General features: G+C 36.7%; 1 protein-coding gene across 2 annotated transcripts in view; it reads right to left on the bottom strand.

The window, feature by feature from the left end:
- The window catches only part of fbxw7 (F-box and WD repeat domain containing 7), a 77503-nt gene that overhangs the window by 52196 nt on the left and 10479 nt on the right, over positions 1 to 14828 (bottom strand). For both annotated transcript variants that reach the window (XM_024259620.2, XM_024259621.2), the window contains exons 2-3: positions 4880 to 5128; positions 3695 to 4222 (exon numbers count right to left, since the gene is read on the bottom strand). In XM_024259620.2, the coding sequence (XP_024115388.1) occupies positions 3695 to 4222; positions 4880 to 5059 (708 nt within the window). In that variant the 5' untranslated portion in view covers positions 5060 to 5128. The remainder of the gene's footprint in view (positions 1 to 3694; positions 4223 to 4879; positions 5129 to 14828) is intronic.

The following is a 14828-nucleotide window of genomic DNA, read 5'->3' as shown; positions in this document are numbered from 1 at the left end:
TTAAGAAAAAGAAGTGATCCATTCATCTTCATCTGAATCCCACAGCTCCGGAGAGGTGCTGAAGCTGAGGTTAGATTTATGGACAACTTTCTCTTACTTACTCTTCCATGCACCGATGTGCTAAGGAATGCAAATAATTTGGTTATGTTAGCAAAGAGGTCTGGGTTATTTCAGGAGGAGATCGCAGTTGTCCAAGGTTAGAATGTGTCACTAATGCACCTAATCAGGAATTCCTTTGAACAGAATTAAATCGGATGCAGTTCCATTTATCTTTCCCATTCAGATACAGAAACAGGGAAAGCTTTTTTAACCAAATTCATTCATTTAAACACCTTTATGTTTCTTTTATCAAACTCAAAGACTCAAATCCAGAACTACCTAAAAATGGGAATTGATGCTTACATTCCATTCAACAATAATCAGTATCTTAACAGGAAAATAGGCATTTTTAATAATAATTCGACCTCAACAAGGGTTGAGCCCCAACAAATACAGGAATGGGGGTTTGACAGTCATCTGTTTTCGCCAATAAAAATCTTTCATTTTTAGAGCTCCAAAATTATTACGGTTCTTAAAAAAAATTCCAGGAAATTTTAATCTTCTCTAAGCCACATATAACATGAAAACTATCAATGTAAGGAAGTGTTACAGAAAACACTAAGTTCAAACTGTTCAGGAGCACAATACCTTCTGCATGCATGTTTCATGCAAACACAATGTGCACACGAGGTCTTTCCGATTTACTCCCGACTCTTCAGGAAATGGCAGTTTTCTGTGATGGTGAAACTTTATTCTAAATGCTACTAGTACTCCATATGCTTCTGTGCTTTTACTGTGAATCAAATACTCAAATCTTCTGATCAGATTTTTTACCTGTGAATAGAAACATTAACACTTTCTGTTCTATAGACTGAATGATAACATGTGAGCCACATGAAATCAATAAGAAAACAAATGTTTTTACAGGTCATACATGAAATAAACAATACAGTATAATTGTGCAGCTGCTCATTTCAGACACATTCCAGAGCATGTGCAGGTTACTTGAGCTTGCAGACTAATCTTAGGCCATGAGAAAGACGGGCTATTCCAGTCTGCTCCAACATGATCACCTCCAATAAAACATCACATTTCCTTCAAGTTAAGAGTTTTTTTTAACAATAAACCTAACTAAAATTTCTTCAATATAAGACGAAATGTTGTTAGATTCACCAAGAGCTTCTAAACTGAATCTCGGAGTGAGAGCTAAAAACATTTGCAGCAAGGATAAAAACCAAAAATGAGAAAAAACATTACCCACTTGGCTTGGGACAAGAATGTGCTACATTGCAAAAATGATCAACTCCAAACAAAACATGAATTTTCAACATTAGATTATAGAGGAACTTGGCTGACAGGAAGCTGAGGTATAAGCAATCTGAAATAAACTGTGTGCTTTTGCTGTTTTAGTGTTGTGTATAATTACAGTAAATACCAGGAATACCAGAGGGTTGTATTGCAAAAAGATTAAAAAATAAAAAAAAAAATGAGAAAAGCAAAAGGAATAAAAAGCAAATGTAGCCCCACTCAAGTTCAGTGAAATACTAGTCACAAATACCTTCAGACGGAGTAAATTTCATTTGAATGAAGTACAAACACTGCAATCTACAATGAGATTACAATGACAGCTCAAGAGAATGCCAAAACCCATTGTGAAAAGAGAAAAAATATCAACTACTCAATCATTAAAAGGAGAAAATATGTCCCTGATGTACCAAAAATTACATTCAACCATTTGATTAAGGAAATGGTATAAGGCAAAAGCAACACCTGGAATAAAGTTATATATATATATATATATATATATATATATATATATATATATATATAGTTTGCTTGACATCTTCTCAACAGTGGCTGTTTTTTTTAAATTATGAAACATTAAAGATGAATTCTTGTGCACATAACAGAAAGCTAGCTGATTCACCCTATACTGGCAGGCAAAAAAACATGAATCAACAAGAAACTGTAAGCCCGGATGTGAACAATTTCAGACAAACACCGCTTGTGGGGGTAACCCTTGTGGTATCATAATTATGTTGACATTGAGAGTGGGGTCATCTGGACCTCACAAGACAACGTGCTGAACTTTTTTTGGGGGTGGGGGGGTTTACATTTTCACTGGTGTCCGTGGCAGACATAAAATCCTGTCAAAGTTTATCCACATTAACCATGGGAGGGATAACACATCAATGTAAGGCTTGGGTCATCTAGACCCCATAAGATAGCACAAGGGTTTAGGGGCTATAACATCCACACTGCACTATTCAAGTAAACCATTAAAACACTACTTTAAAACATGAGTTGTGGAGTATTTTGACTCAAATACATTGGTTATGCGGGCTTTTTTTAGTGGTTACTCATAAAAAACTGATAAATAGATTTGTTTTATAAATTCTTAACATTGTAACAGAACACAACTCGTTTTTAAATCTTTTTAGAGAATATTTGCAAAGCTTGTCAAGTTGTCAAGCCAGGAGCTGGATGTTTAAAAGCTCCCAGAACCAAAAGCTGTTAGATGCACTTTCATCAAGAGTGCACAAAAACTGCAAACATCAGAACTAACTATAGTAGTGCCAAAGCAAACAAACAGCACAGAATTGTGACGGATACTCACACCAGCCTAGATTTCTAGAGGCTTGTGTTACGTGGCAGAGAGTTTGCTTTAGCGTAAGTAGTTTTAAATGACACAAATACGACCCAAAAACAAGAATAAAAGCATTGTAAGTAGGATGCCACTTTCAGAACAGGTCTTTGTATTAATAATGATTTGGTATATCAAATAAAAAGATTGATGTTCTAACAAAGATCAAAATCACATGACTATCCAATAAGATTATACAGCTGAAGCTCTAATTCTGTAGGGATGAATTTAGACACTGATTTAATTGTATCCAGATAAAGAGAACAAACAACTTCAAATCAACTCAATTCCATAGAGTTGAGGGATGAAAATCATTTTGCCAGTACTTTCCTAAAAGATGTTTACATTACTTCTCTCAGGAGAACAAATAAAAATCATATTCTTAAAAATTCACGGCAAAGTACAGTAAAAACAGTCCAGTTGAAACTGGAATAATGTATGACTTTACTTAATTTTAAATATTTTCTCTCCAGGCTGGGTTATATCTTGCAAATATATCTTTATGTCTGTTTTGCCCCAGTAGCACCAACATCTAGAATTCTTCAAATGTGCCATTCATAAAATGATAGACTGAATGTCACAAACTAGTACCTAAGGCAAAACTAAATGTAACAAAGCTCTGTTTCTTTGGACGTCGTCATTGCCGTAAAGTAAAGTAATTGTGATCTATAGTTATAATTCTAAGTTTTCAAGTAAACTCTTAGGAGGAACTTTGAAGCAACATCATTTCTGCCACAAGATGGAGCCATTCGCACATATATAAAACCACAGTGCAACAAGTGGGAATCTCTGTTTCAGTGACAAAGTGTTTCACAAATGTGTTTTTCGATATGGCACAATCTACATAGAAATGTATTCAAACTAAAAATACTTTAAAATAATTTGGCAACCACTTGCAGAAACCATAAACACTTTGTAAGTGGCAATTTTCAAAAAAAGTTTAAACTCAGACCACATCTCAGCTTCAGAGACCAAATCTAACAGAAAAAAATGGATTTTTTGACATCTTACCTTTTTGTTGGAAGGGCTTTGGGGTTTACATCTTGAGTCCTGATTGTTGGGGGCAGAAACACTGTTCGGAAAAGAGGGGGGATGCAACTCTTCCTCCCCTTCCCCTCCCTCCTCCTCTTCCTCCTCCCTTTCGCTTTCTGCTGAATGTTCAAATTCATCACTGTCTTGGTCCATCTCCTCCTCATCCTCCTCCTCTTCCTCCTCTCCTTCTCCCCTCTCGTCCCTTCCTTGTTCATCCCCTCCCTCTGTCCTCTCCTCTGTTTCATCCTCCTCTTGGTGGCTGCTGCTGTTGTTGTTGTTCTCCTCTTCTTCCTCCTCCTCCTCCTCTTCGAGGGGCGGCTGCCCTCTCACCTGTCTGTGTTCGGTCCCCCACAGCCACCGGGCTCCTTTCTCGTCTCCGTTTACTTCGTTTGGCGGGGCTCCTTCATCTTCCTCCACCTCCTCGTTTCCCTGAGGGCCATTGCTGGCTCCTGACTCGCTGGGCTCCCAAAGCCGCTCCCTCTCACCGTCAACCTGGGACACCTCGGGCTTTGGAAAGGAGAGCGCACAATACTTATGTGAGATACCTTTCAATTCTAAGGCTATAGGGTGATGATTATATATTGAATTATTTATTATAACAATATCACAGCAATTAAATTAGAGTTTAAACAATGCCAAAGTTGATATTTAGAGACCACCTAAAGAAAGAAAAGTTTTAACTTGTGAAAGAAAGTTGTATGCAGAGAATCCCACATTGAGAAGACACAGAAGGGCTGTGTTTACCGAAACTCCTAAGGTTGGGCGGGTAAGATTCTTGGCTCAAGTCTGACAAGAGTTTCTATAAATCACTTTGTTTGAGGTAGATGTGAGGCCATTCATCCATTCAAATTTTGTAAGATCACAATGACTAATTTAATTACTTAATTTACTTAACTGCGAAAATAAAAAAAAAGGATTGAAAATAGACTGAAGTCAAGATCCTTCATGTAGAGATGTTTGTTTACAGACCAACCCAGGACAACATACTTAAAGAGTTATGCGTTTCACTGGGTTCACATTCATAAAGAAGGATCCTTACAAGTTGTTATGGAAAACTTAATCCCCAGTTATCAAAATGGTTATAAATCTTTCGAGTGTAAACATTTTTTTTTATTTTTTCCTCACATAAAAAGGAAAGATTTCCTAAGCATCTGTTGGCCTCACCCTCTGTTGCAACTGCTCGTCCTCCTCAACAACCCGGTTAACGTGCTCATCCTCGTCGGCTTCTTCTGCTGCCTGCTGGGGTGCCCGGGTCGTAGAGGAGGTGTTACCTCGCCCTGCTGGACCCCCAGGCCCCCGACTCCGCCTGCTGCTGCTGCCCCCCGACAGCAGATCCTGGTTCATTTCCAAAAGCCAGCTTGCTACCTCCTGGACCTTCGCTAGGCTGTCTGAAGAAGAGAAGGTCTTGACATTCTGCCAAGACACAGAACAGAAAGATGTGGGGCTTTAGATCATTCATGAACCTCTCAAACCTTCTCAAAAAAATGAAATAAAATCTGAAATAAATGAGGAAATTGCTAGTCAGAACCATATTTTCAAATCTTTGATGTGATATAATGTGTATTTCTGAATTTCTGTTTTCCTAAATAGTCTACTGATTAAAACCACGCTTACTCTGTTCTACAATAAGCACCTAAAGCACAAAAAACAGTGTTTGTTAATAAACATGTCACATAAGGTAGTTTATAAAAATTAAATAATGATTTTACTGTATTTAAGGTTTCAATACTTTTTGAGACAGTACTAATATGAAAATGTATGGTGCTCTAATGACAAATATTTTCACTGTTTACATTTTTATTTTTTAAAAAAGACAATAATTTGAGCCATGAACAAAACAGCTGAGACCCAGAAAAAGCTTCAGGTTTTAGTGATTTACTTTTTAAGTCCTTCTACAGAGACAAATAAACTTTTAGGTAATGAGAAATTCAAAATTTGGGGTTGAACTGCTACCTGGGACTTTAAGGTAATGCATTAGAGTATCACAAGAGGGCAGTAATGCAATGAGTTGCTTGAACTGAGTTGTTTGAACGGGACAACAGTACAACACTTCACTCTTGCAAAGCACCCCAGTTGCCAGAAGTCCTAGCTAGCAAAGTAGCACAAGGTCCTTTTTCATGAGTCTAAGGCACATAAGGTGCACAAATAAAGCAAACATTTTGGTATGTGTGCATGCATATACGAGCATGTGTGTGGATGTGTTTAAAAAACCCTCTAAGACATAAATAGTCATTAAAAAACCTAATAAAACAAGGGCAGAGAGGCCAACTAAACAGTAAACTTTAAGACATTAAGTGCAAAAATATAAACATCCACCTGACTGTGCGAAAACTGTCAGCTCATTTACATGTCGGAACATAACAAAACTTTTATTAGCACAATGGCCCTTACTGATAACTAAGGTCGTAAAATTGTTTCTGGCATTGCGTCGACTTGAATGCAGTTGCATGGTTCACATCATTTTATTCTTAGAGAGAACTGAGAACAAGAACATTTGCGCTGTTATCAGTTTTTGTTCAACAAGTGTTACAAAAAGTGAGAAGTTAAAAAAGGTGTAATTTTATGCAAAGGTAAACCTCAACCAGCCTAAAAATCTCAAGAGACGTACATCAATAAAACTGTTTTAACAATGAATTTAGCAAAGTCTACCCATGATATTCTATGCCAAGCATGTCCAAAGCCTGGAATACACATACTCCTTTCATAAAATCAATAACATGCAGCCCCCAGCACTTTCTAAAAACTGTGAGTACCATTTCTTGATTGTGGTCGGCTAAATTATTCAGCATGAAGAGGCACTAGCAGTCGAGACACGCTATACAACAAGCTATCTGGGGATGAACGGTGGAAAAAATTGATGGTGACCTTGGTTCAAATGAAAAGATGTAGGCTATTTGTTCTTTGAGAATAAGTTAAAATTATGGTATTGCAATAAAATGTTAATTTAAATGTAATGTTTAAGTAACTTAAAGAATGCAACAATCTGTCCTCACACAATCTGCCTCTCTTTGCAGTACAAAAAGGGTTGTTTTCACCTTTATTTTATTTTTATTTTTTTTTAATCGAACGGGGCAGTAGTAAGATCCAGAGTTAATCATTCCTCACAAAACCAGCGCAAAAGCAAGTACTAGTAATTAGCCACAATCTTTAAATCACTAAACCCTTCCACTAAAAAATTTAGTTTTTTTATTTGCTAATGCATGAAGAGTCACAAGTGATACAGAGTTCTGCAGTTTCCTTGTGAATCTGATGCAGATGGAAAAATGTTCCACTTTGTCACACAAATATAAATCTGCATGGGTAAAGTATTCAGCAACTTGATTCAAAGCAAACATCAAAGGGTTTCTATCAAATCACTCGAGATTATTGACATCAAAGAATGCATTAGTGGCTTCACCTTCCATTAGAAATCCATTAGTCGATTTTGAGAATCTTATTTTAGTCGTCTGGCAGTTAAATATTGGAATAAGTAACACTGCTGGATACATGGTTCAAAAATGTTTTTTTCTTTTAAATTTTGCACTACATTGAAATATGTCATTAAAAAAAGATTCCATAGAATGTATCTAATCTACAACATGTCTGTAAGAATCCTTGGAATTCTAAGTCACACAAATTACATTTGTGAAATACTCAAGTACAACAAAGTTCTCCATCAAATGCTCCTCATTCTAGATTCATTGACCTTGATGGAAAGGTCAATGATCCATTTTTAAAGCTTTTCTTCCTCACTGGTGTAAAGTCCCAGTGCTTTTGTGGTGAGAAGCATTAGACCTGTCTCGGATTGCATCCCCCCCTACCTTCTCCATGCCCCTTCCTCCTCAAGGGAACGGCAGTTCATCGCTCTGAGCCTCAGAAAAGAAGGCTATGAATAGCGGAAATTTACCGGCTTTTTACTGGAACAACAAGGAGGATTCTACCATTAGTGTCCTTGACACATCTTAAAATGTAATTATTTTTTGATGATGAGTAGGCAGTTGTGAAATTAGCATATAGATCAAGAAATTCTAACAGCCTGGTATTCTTGGAACAGAGCAACTGCACATCTCTGGTCGTAGTTTTAGTTATAATGTCAAGCTATTTTGACAGACTTTATAGCTACCGGTACTTAAAATGCTACTCTGAAATATTATAAAATAATTTGTGCAAAAATAAGTATCTTTTTAGCATACATGTAGATGAGTTGAGTATTAGCTGGACATAGCAGTCAGCACGATACAAGCTTCATTCATCAATTTCTATTTTTAGCCTAGGTGGATCTGTGAAACAAACTCAGATTAGGGGGGCTTTCACTATGTGTTGAATTTAAAACATTTTCATTTGTCATAAAAAAGGACACCAAGTACTCTATCCTGACCATTAAGCACATGGATGGTTAATAACTGTCTGAACTCACAAAAGTTCAGCAACAAACTAATTTAAATAGACCAGTGTTTCCTAACTTTTAACAGGTAATATTGAGTTTGAGCTTATAAATGTGTTTGTTAATTATGAATATGTATTAAATAACCTAGGCAAATAAGCTTTGGTTTTTATGCACAGAAAAAAAAATTCAAATGTGGTTTGCAAAGACACAAAAGCTTTTGCAGCACAGCAAAAAATAAGCATATGGAAAATAGTTCAGTGACTTAAACAACCTTAAACAAAGGCAGCAAAAGGCGTTGTTTCTCCTTTAACTTTATTATGTGTGGATATTAGCAAAATAACACTCAACAGTGTAAACAAATAGCCAGCAGTGTGCCAGTGCAACATAAAGTTCTTGTTATTGCTGCCAATGAGAAGGGATAGAGATTTCTGTAAAGCTGCCAAGTTGGCTGTTCACTGATAAAACCACAGCTGTGGAACACAGACAACAGTTAAGCCTAGTACTCAGAGTCAGACTCAACGTGGTGCACTTAAAAACATATGGTGGCTTTTCTTAAGATGTGGAAAGGGACCTTTACATTCTGCTTGCTTAGAAAACTATGTTGTATTGACAGCTATAGACAACGTATTGGGTTATATTCATGTACTGGTGGTACTCCCAACTTGCCTAAAAGGACTGGTCCAGTTCCATAGAGATGAAAGCTGAAAGCTTAATAGCTAAATATTATTTAGGATATTTTATAAGTATTGTAACCACAACAATAATCTAGAAATAAACCAAAAAAAATATTGAGTCCAAAAATGTATTCTACTTAATGCAATGTTGAACTTGCATGGCATGGATGAGTATTATCTTTATCTGCAAATGTCTTTTCTGCTCAAAAACAAACAGTGTATCACATGAAGGAAACAGGAATGCATTTTAAAGACCCACTTTGATGATCTTTTGAGCCATTTTAAAAGCATTCCCAGTTGTCTTTTCAATATGATATTATTAGCTACAAAAAAAACAAAAAAACAAAAAAACTTGTGCCGTTTTCTAGGACATAGTTTTTACAGAGCAGCAAATCATTAGAAATTAACCTCAAAGTTAGGGGCGGGACCGTTGGTGTGAATGCACTCACACCAACGAATTGAGGCAAATTAAAGCCCAGCAGTGTGATTTGAGCGACGGGCGCAGTGTTCAAATGGCATCTTTTGGTCTGCTCCTGATTCACTATGTTTCAAAAAAAAAAAAATCAAAAATATAATTTTGAGCTTATTTTTTTTAATTAATGTCCATCATCATGAGAAAAATGCCACAAGTACATGTTACAAAACATCAAAAACTGATTTTTCATTAGAGTGGTTCTTTAACAAATCTATCAATCAAATGTTTTAATCAATTTGTGCTTTGTGCTAGAACCCTTCAGTAAACTGAAAAGCTAGGAAAACCAAAGTTTGCACTTCTGGATCTGTGCATTCTCCAAAACTGAGACAGGTTGTTTACTTAAAGAAATTACTTCAATTGAATTATGGACTTTCCAAATCACATCAAACCTGTATTGTTTTTCAAATATAATAAACCTTGCAAATGTGTGCTTCAATCTTGATGATCAAAGAATCTGAGAACTGAACCTTAAAAGCCTCAAATTGCAGGAATGAATCCCATCAATGTAATCAGAACAGTTGGAGTGGAGATATGTTGGCTGGTAACCAGACACAAAGCGGTTGACAATATCCTGAGGAGCTAAATCACTGAAGGGAGCCTTTAAAATCAATAACACTAACAAAATAAAACAGGAAGGTGAAAGAAAGTTTAATTTTGAAACAGACATATGAAAGCATTTTTTAGGAACGTTGACAACTTTTTTGAAAAATATTCCATGACTTAACACTGAATAGCAAGGTTTGTTAGAAATACAGCGTTTGCCAAAAAAATGTGTCTTCAGTTATATAAAACAGCTTAATTCCATGGCTCTATTTCAAGACGGCACAGTGTGATGTCCTGGTGGATGAAAGTAAAACTTAAATCTTTAAACTGCTTAACACAGGGACAAGATGCTTCCCAAATTTAGTTAAAGAAAAGGCTCAGGAAAACAATTACTTTGATGCAAAAAAAGTGGCACCAAAGGTCTGACAAAAAGAAACCCGTCCAATCTAAAACTGTCACTCATCCCTTTTCCTTTAGGTCTGTTGCTAAGTAACAACTCAATTGTGCCAAAACACTTTCCTTTGTAGATTTCCATCATTTCTCATTAGAGCATATAGGCTTCCTGTAAACCAAGAGAACTAATCTTTTCAGCTGGAAGAATGACCGACTGTCAGAAAGAATTCAAGTTTGGGAGTTAAAACCCCATTCAGACCAGCTTACTATTGAAACAGTTGTGTGCAACAAAAGGCAGTGAAGTACTACAGTCATGCAATAAAAGCCCCAAGAACGAAGCAATTTGCACTCTCATTTACAGGCTGACACAAGCACACTGATGCATGTACCATTTTGTTTGGCTTTTATTGGCTTTTCCTTAAATTATGGAGGAACAGCAATCACTGTAAACCACAGAGGGAATGAAGACCGGGCACTTAACCCATTTACACCTGATGCGTTGTGTGTTTCAGAACTTCTGTGCATATACAGACACATCTGGTCCCGGTGGGTTTAACAACTCTACAAACAGCATCGACGAGGCCTAAAAATTGACAAATGGTATTAAATAAATTACTCCAAAGTCTCCAAGGTGAATAGATCTTTTACCAACTGTTTTAGAGCAGGTAAACAAAAACACTATAGTCATTGTTTGAGACCCCATGTTTGCCACAAAAATACAAATTATTATGCGTCTCTTGGAGGTACGCATTGTTACCTTTGTTCGGGGTGGACAGCTAGTGGACAGACGTTGCAGCGTCTCTGAGGTGTGACTGCAGGAGAGGAGATCTGAGCAGCAAGCTGTGCGACCCAGCCTCTTCATCAGGGAGGAGAGGATGCTGCAGCCACAGCCACACATCAAATTGTTCATCAGTAGCTTAGCTGTTCCGGAGTCAAAGTCCAGTAGAAAAAGCAAAATATCGGCAGTGATTTCCTGGTTCTTCCAAGTTCCCTTAATTTTCATAAAGGCTGAAGAAAACTTGTCGGCATAATCCACAAAGCGTTAATCCAGAAGGTATTTCATCAAGGATTGGGCTGGTTTCAATGAAGATGACCACAACACGGAAGCAAATGCTCACCTCAATCCATAGTAGAGGTACTCAAGTGAGTAAGAAGTTTAGCCATCGTTTTTCCTCTTTCCATTATACTGTTAACTGTGAGCAGCAAAAGCTTTTTCTTGGATTTTCTTCTGCAAAACTCCCCTCTACACACAAAACACCTGTCCTTTGCTGCGAAACATACACAGGATGCTACCTACGTATGTGACTACTCACTTCCATCTCCCACAGTTTTCTGTGCACTCCCTCCACTGGCTTTCCACTGTGCAATGAGGAAGCTACCCCTGTCAACACTGCTTCCACCACTACACCCCCCCACCACCATCGGCAGATGAAACCACTTAGACTGAGCTCCTCCAAGTTGCCGATAAAAGTGCTTTTCCCAAATGAAATTTGATCTGCGGGCTGCACCATTAATTGAGGAAGCAATGCACAGAATATTGTGAGAAATCAAAGCGACTCTGCATGCAGCAGAAGAATTGATAAGGAGGATACGGTGAGGATGCAGCAGGGGAGGAGACTGGGTAAGCAGCTGGGAGATAGCAGGATAGCAGACAATTATTAATGCAATAATCTTTCACTAGGGAAAAGATGTCAATATTTGCTGCTTCTAAATTATTTTTAAACACACCAACACCGCAAAGCCTAAAATGTGATTTACAAAAGAAAATTTAAAAGAAAATTATGATTAAAACTGCATTTCTAAGCATTTCTTTATTCAAAGTGCAGCGAATCAGGAACAGACGAAAAAATGTCCTTTAAAAAGCTTGTATTGGTGACATACAAAGCAAGCCACAAGACCTCTGCTCCACTTCATTCTGATGCATCCACTTGCAGACAAATAGATACATAAACGTCTTCATTTTGCTTGTCTGAGCTGGCATTTGGCTTAAATTTGTATGTCTGGATAGTTTTGAAATTACTCGCCATTTTTGTTAGCTTGGGGTTGTAAACTAGCAGTAGAGTGCAAAAAAAGGATGATGGTTGCAAGACTATGGTTGTACCCACCCATACATGGAATGGACACATTTTTGGATTGTCTGGGCCCATGGAAGATCAAAGGTAGGAGTAAACACCTCTTAAGGTGAGAGAGTGCAGGTGTGTCGTGCAATTCCCTTGAGGTTTGTATGACCACCTTAAGGGACATCATGAAAATGAAACATATGATTGTTGTCCGTGTGTTAAGTATATTGTAAAGTATTCATAAGGTTGTCGTAATTGAGATGCACAGGTGATGTTGTTGTATGGTGCCCTTACGCCACACTCTAGTTAATCTTGAGGTCTACATACTATAGTTCATTACTGACTGCCTCACACACGGGGTGTGCACATGATATGCAAGTGTTCATAGAACGCACGGTGGATGCCCACACAAACCTCGATGCATCTAACTTCCTCCTTTGTAACAGTCATGCTGCACACAAGGAGTTCACAAGGAACACCTTCATGACCTGAGCAGCACTCAGGAGCCCCTTACGCAGTCCGCAAGACTTGGGGAGGACCAAAAAAATCCATACAATATGTCTGCATCTCTCCTACTTCACCCTTACATTACCTTTGCTTGTTTTAGAAGTGTTTGTCATAGCCTGTCGCTCACTGTAGAATAAAAAAAAACCCTTTCATTCCACAGGCTGAGCAAATTATCTATGACCTTGATATTTCCTATGGGCTCGTACAAATTCGCCCATTTTTCGCCCGCAGCCAGACCGTATTTGTGACTAAGGCATAAAACAGTAAAACTACACACAAGTAATTCACTTCATTATGGTTGTTTAAGAAATGTGCACACTAGGCAACACATTATTCAACTCATAGGGTTATTGCAATCAGATTAAAGAAATTGTCTGGCTTCAAAATGTAGCAATGAAAGGTGTTAAAAACTAGAAATAGATCCTTAGGAATGTCCAAAGCTGAATTTTACAACACCAAAGCAACAGCCAAATCAAGCTGATGATCTGTAGCAGTTGGGCAGTAATTATTTTATTCTAAATTAACAATTGAAAACTTGGTTACTAGAAACATCATTTTAAAGATATATTTAGATATACATGTTAAAAATGAATGGCACATATCACAGAAGATGAACTGCTATTTATCAGGACTAAATTTAAATCAAACTTCAATTTAATCTATAGATTTTGATTTTTTTTTAAATGAAAGAAACTATTTTCTGTCTATTGTAGAGATGATCATTATATTTATGAAAATAAAATATTTGTTCAGTTTAAACTATTAGATACGCAAACATTATTTTTCGTTACCAAACACAATTGTTTTTTAATGGAAAATTCAAATAAAAATGAATGTTCATACACCATTTTGAATCACAAACAAAACCATGAACTTTTAAATTAAAAAAACAAAACAAAATGAATTTCATAATGGCAGTGAAACCCATCCTTACTGTATCACTAAATATCAGCATGGCTTGAAAGCTATTGAATGTTTGGCTTGACCAAAAACCAATAACCGCCAATCTGTTTATTTGTCAGGTTTGGCTCAATCAAAATGCTGGTGTGAACCAAACATGAGGACTTTGTAAAACGTATAGAGGGAGAGTTTACAGTGAAGAACAAGACATTTGTTTTAACATAGTATCCAGCTGTCATTAAAAAAAGGCAGAACATAATGGAAAATAAGCAAAATGTCTTTTTTTTCCTTTTTTTTTATCTAAAATCTTTTTTTTATGATTTTTGCACGATCATTTAAGTCAGATTGCCATAAATATTATCAAAAGAATAAAAAAACAAGGAGCACTTATGCAAGACAGTGACACTAACATCATCTATGTAACAAGAATCAGTTAAACATTTGAGAGATGCCTGAATGTTTGTTTGACAGTCAAAATAACCAGGGTAAAGACAGTCCAAGGCACATTTTTCTCCGTTCTTGAAAAAGGACAGAGAAGGGTAATAAGGTTCCCTATTCATTATTTATGAATATTGCTTTTCATTGTGTCAGCTTACTGCTTCAGTATTGATCCACAAAGTGGAAACTCACTGCACTGCAGGGTTTCACAGGAAGGGAAAACACAAATTTTACATTCAGCAGCTAGAGGGAGCAGGAAAATCAAATATCAGTGAGTCGGATATCATAGTATTATTGTTTTTGACATATCAATTAAATTTGTGTACAAGAAAATACCATGCAAGGTTTTCCAGTTAGTGTAATGTCCCCCAACATTCTGTTCCATTAACCTGTTTAAAAAGTAACAAAAGTGAAGAACATGTGTTTATTTCTACCTTTCTGTAGATAATGCATTTTATCTGCAGGACACACAATTGCATGTCATAAAGTCTTAAAAATCTCAAAATTGGGGGTTAATAAAAAGCAGCATGTCAAACATTGTTGTCTCAGACAAAAATTGAATTTAAAAATATAATAATAACTACAATTTAACAAAGTTGACTGTGTTTGTTGACCTGTTGACCTCATTTCATTTTCAATATATTGCTTTATTTAAGCTACTATAAACACTGTACAAACAATGGAGACAAATAAAATAAAAAATTGGAACTGAACTAAAGTTATCTTTTTGCCAGTTTTTCCGTTGTACACTCTTTAC

The sequence above is a fragment of the Oryzias melastigma genome, linkage group LG1, assembly GCF_002922805.2.
Source record: "Oryzias melastigma strain HK-1 linkage group LG1, ASM292280v2, whole genome shotgun sequence".
NCBI classification, from domain to species: Eukaryota; Metazoa; Chordata; class Actinopteri; order Beloniformes; family Adrianichthyidae; genus Oryzias; species Oryzias melastigma.
Note: the sequence above shows the minus strand (reverse complement) of the source record. Positions and strands in the feature narration are given on the sequence as shown.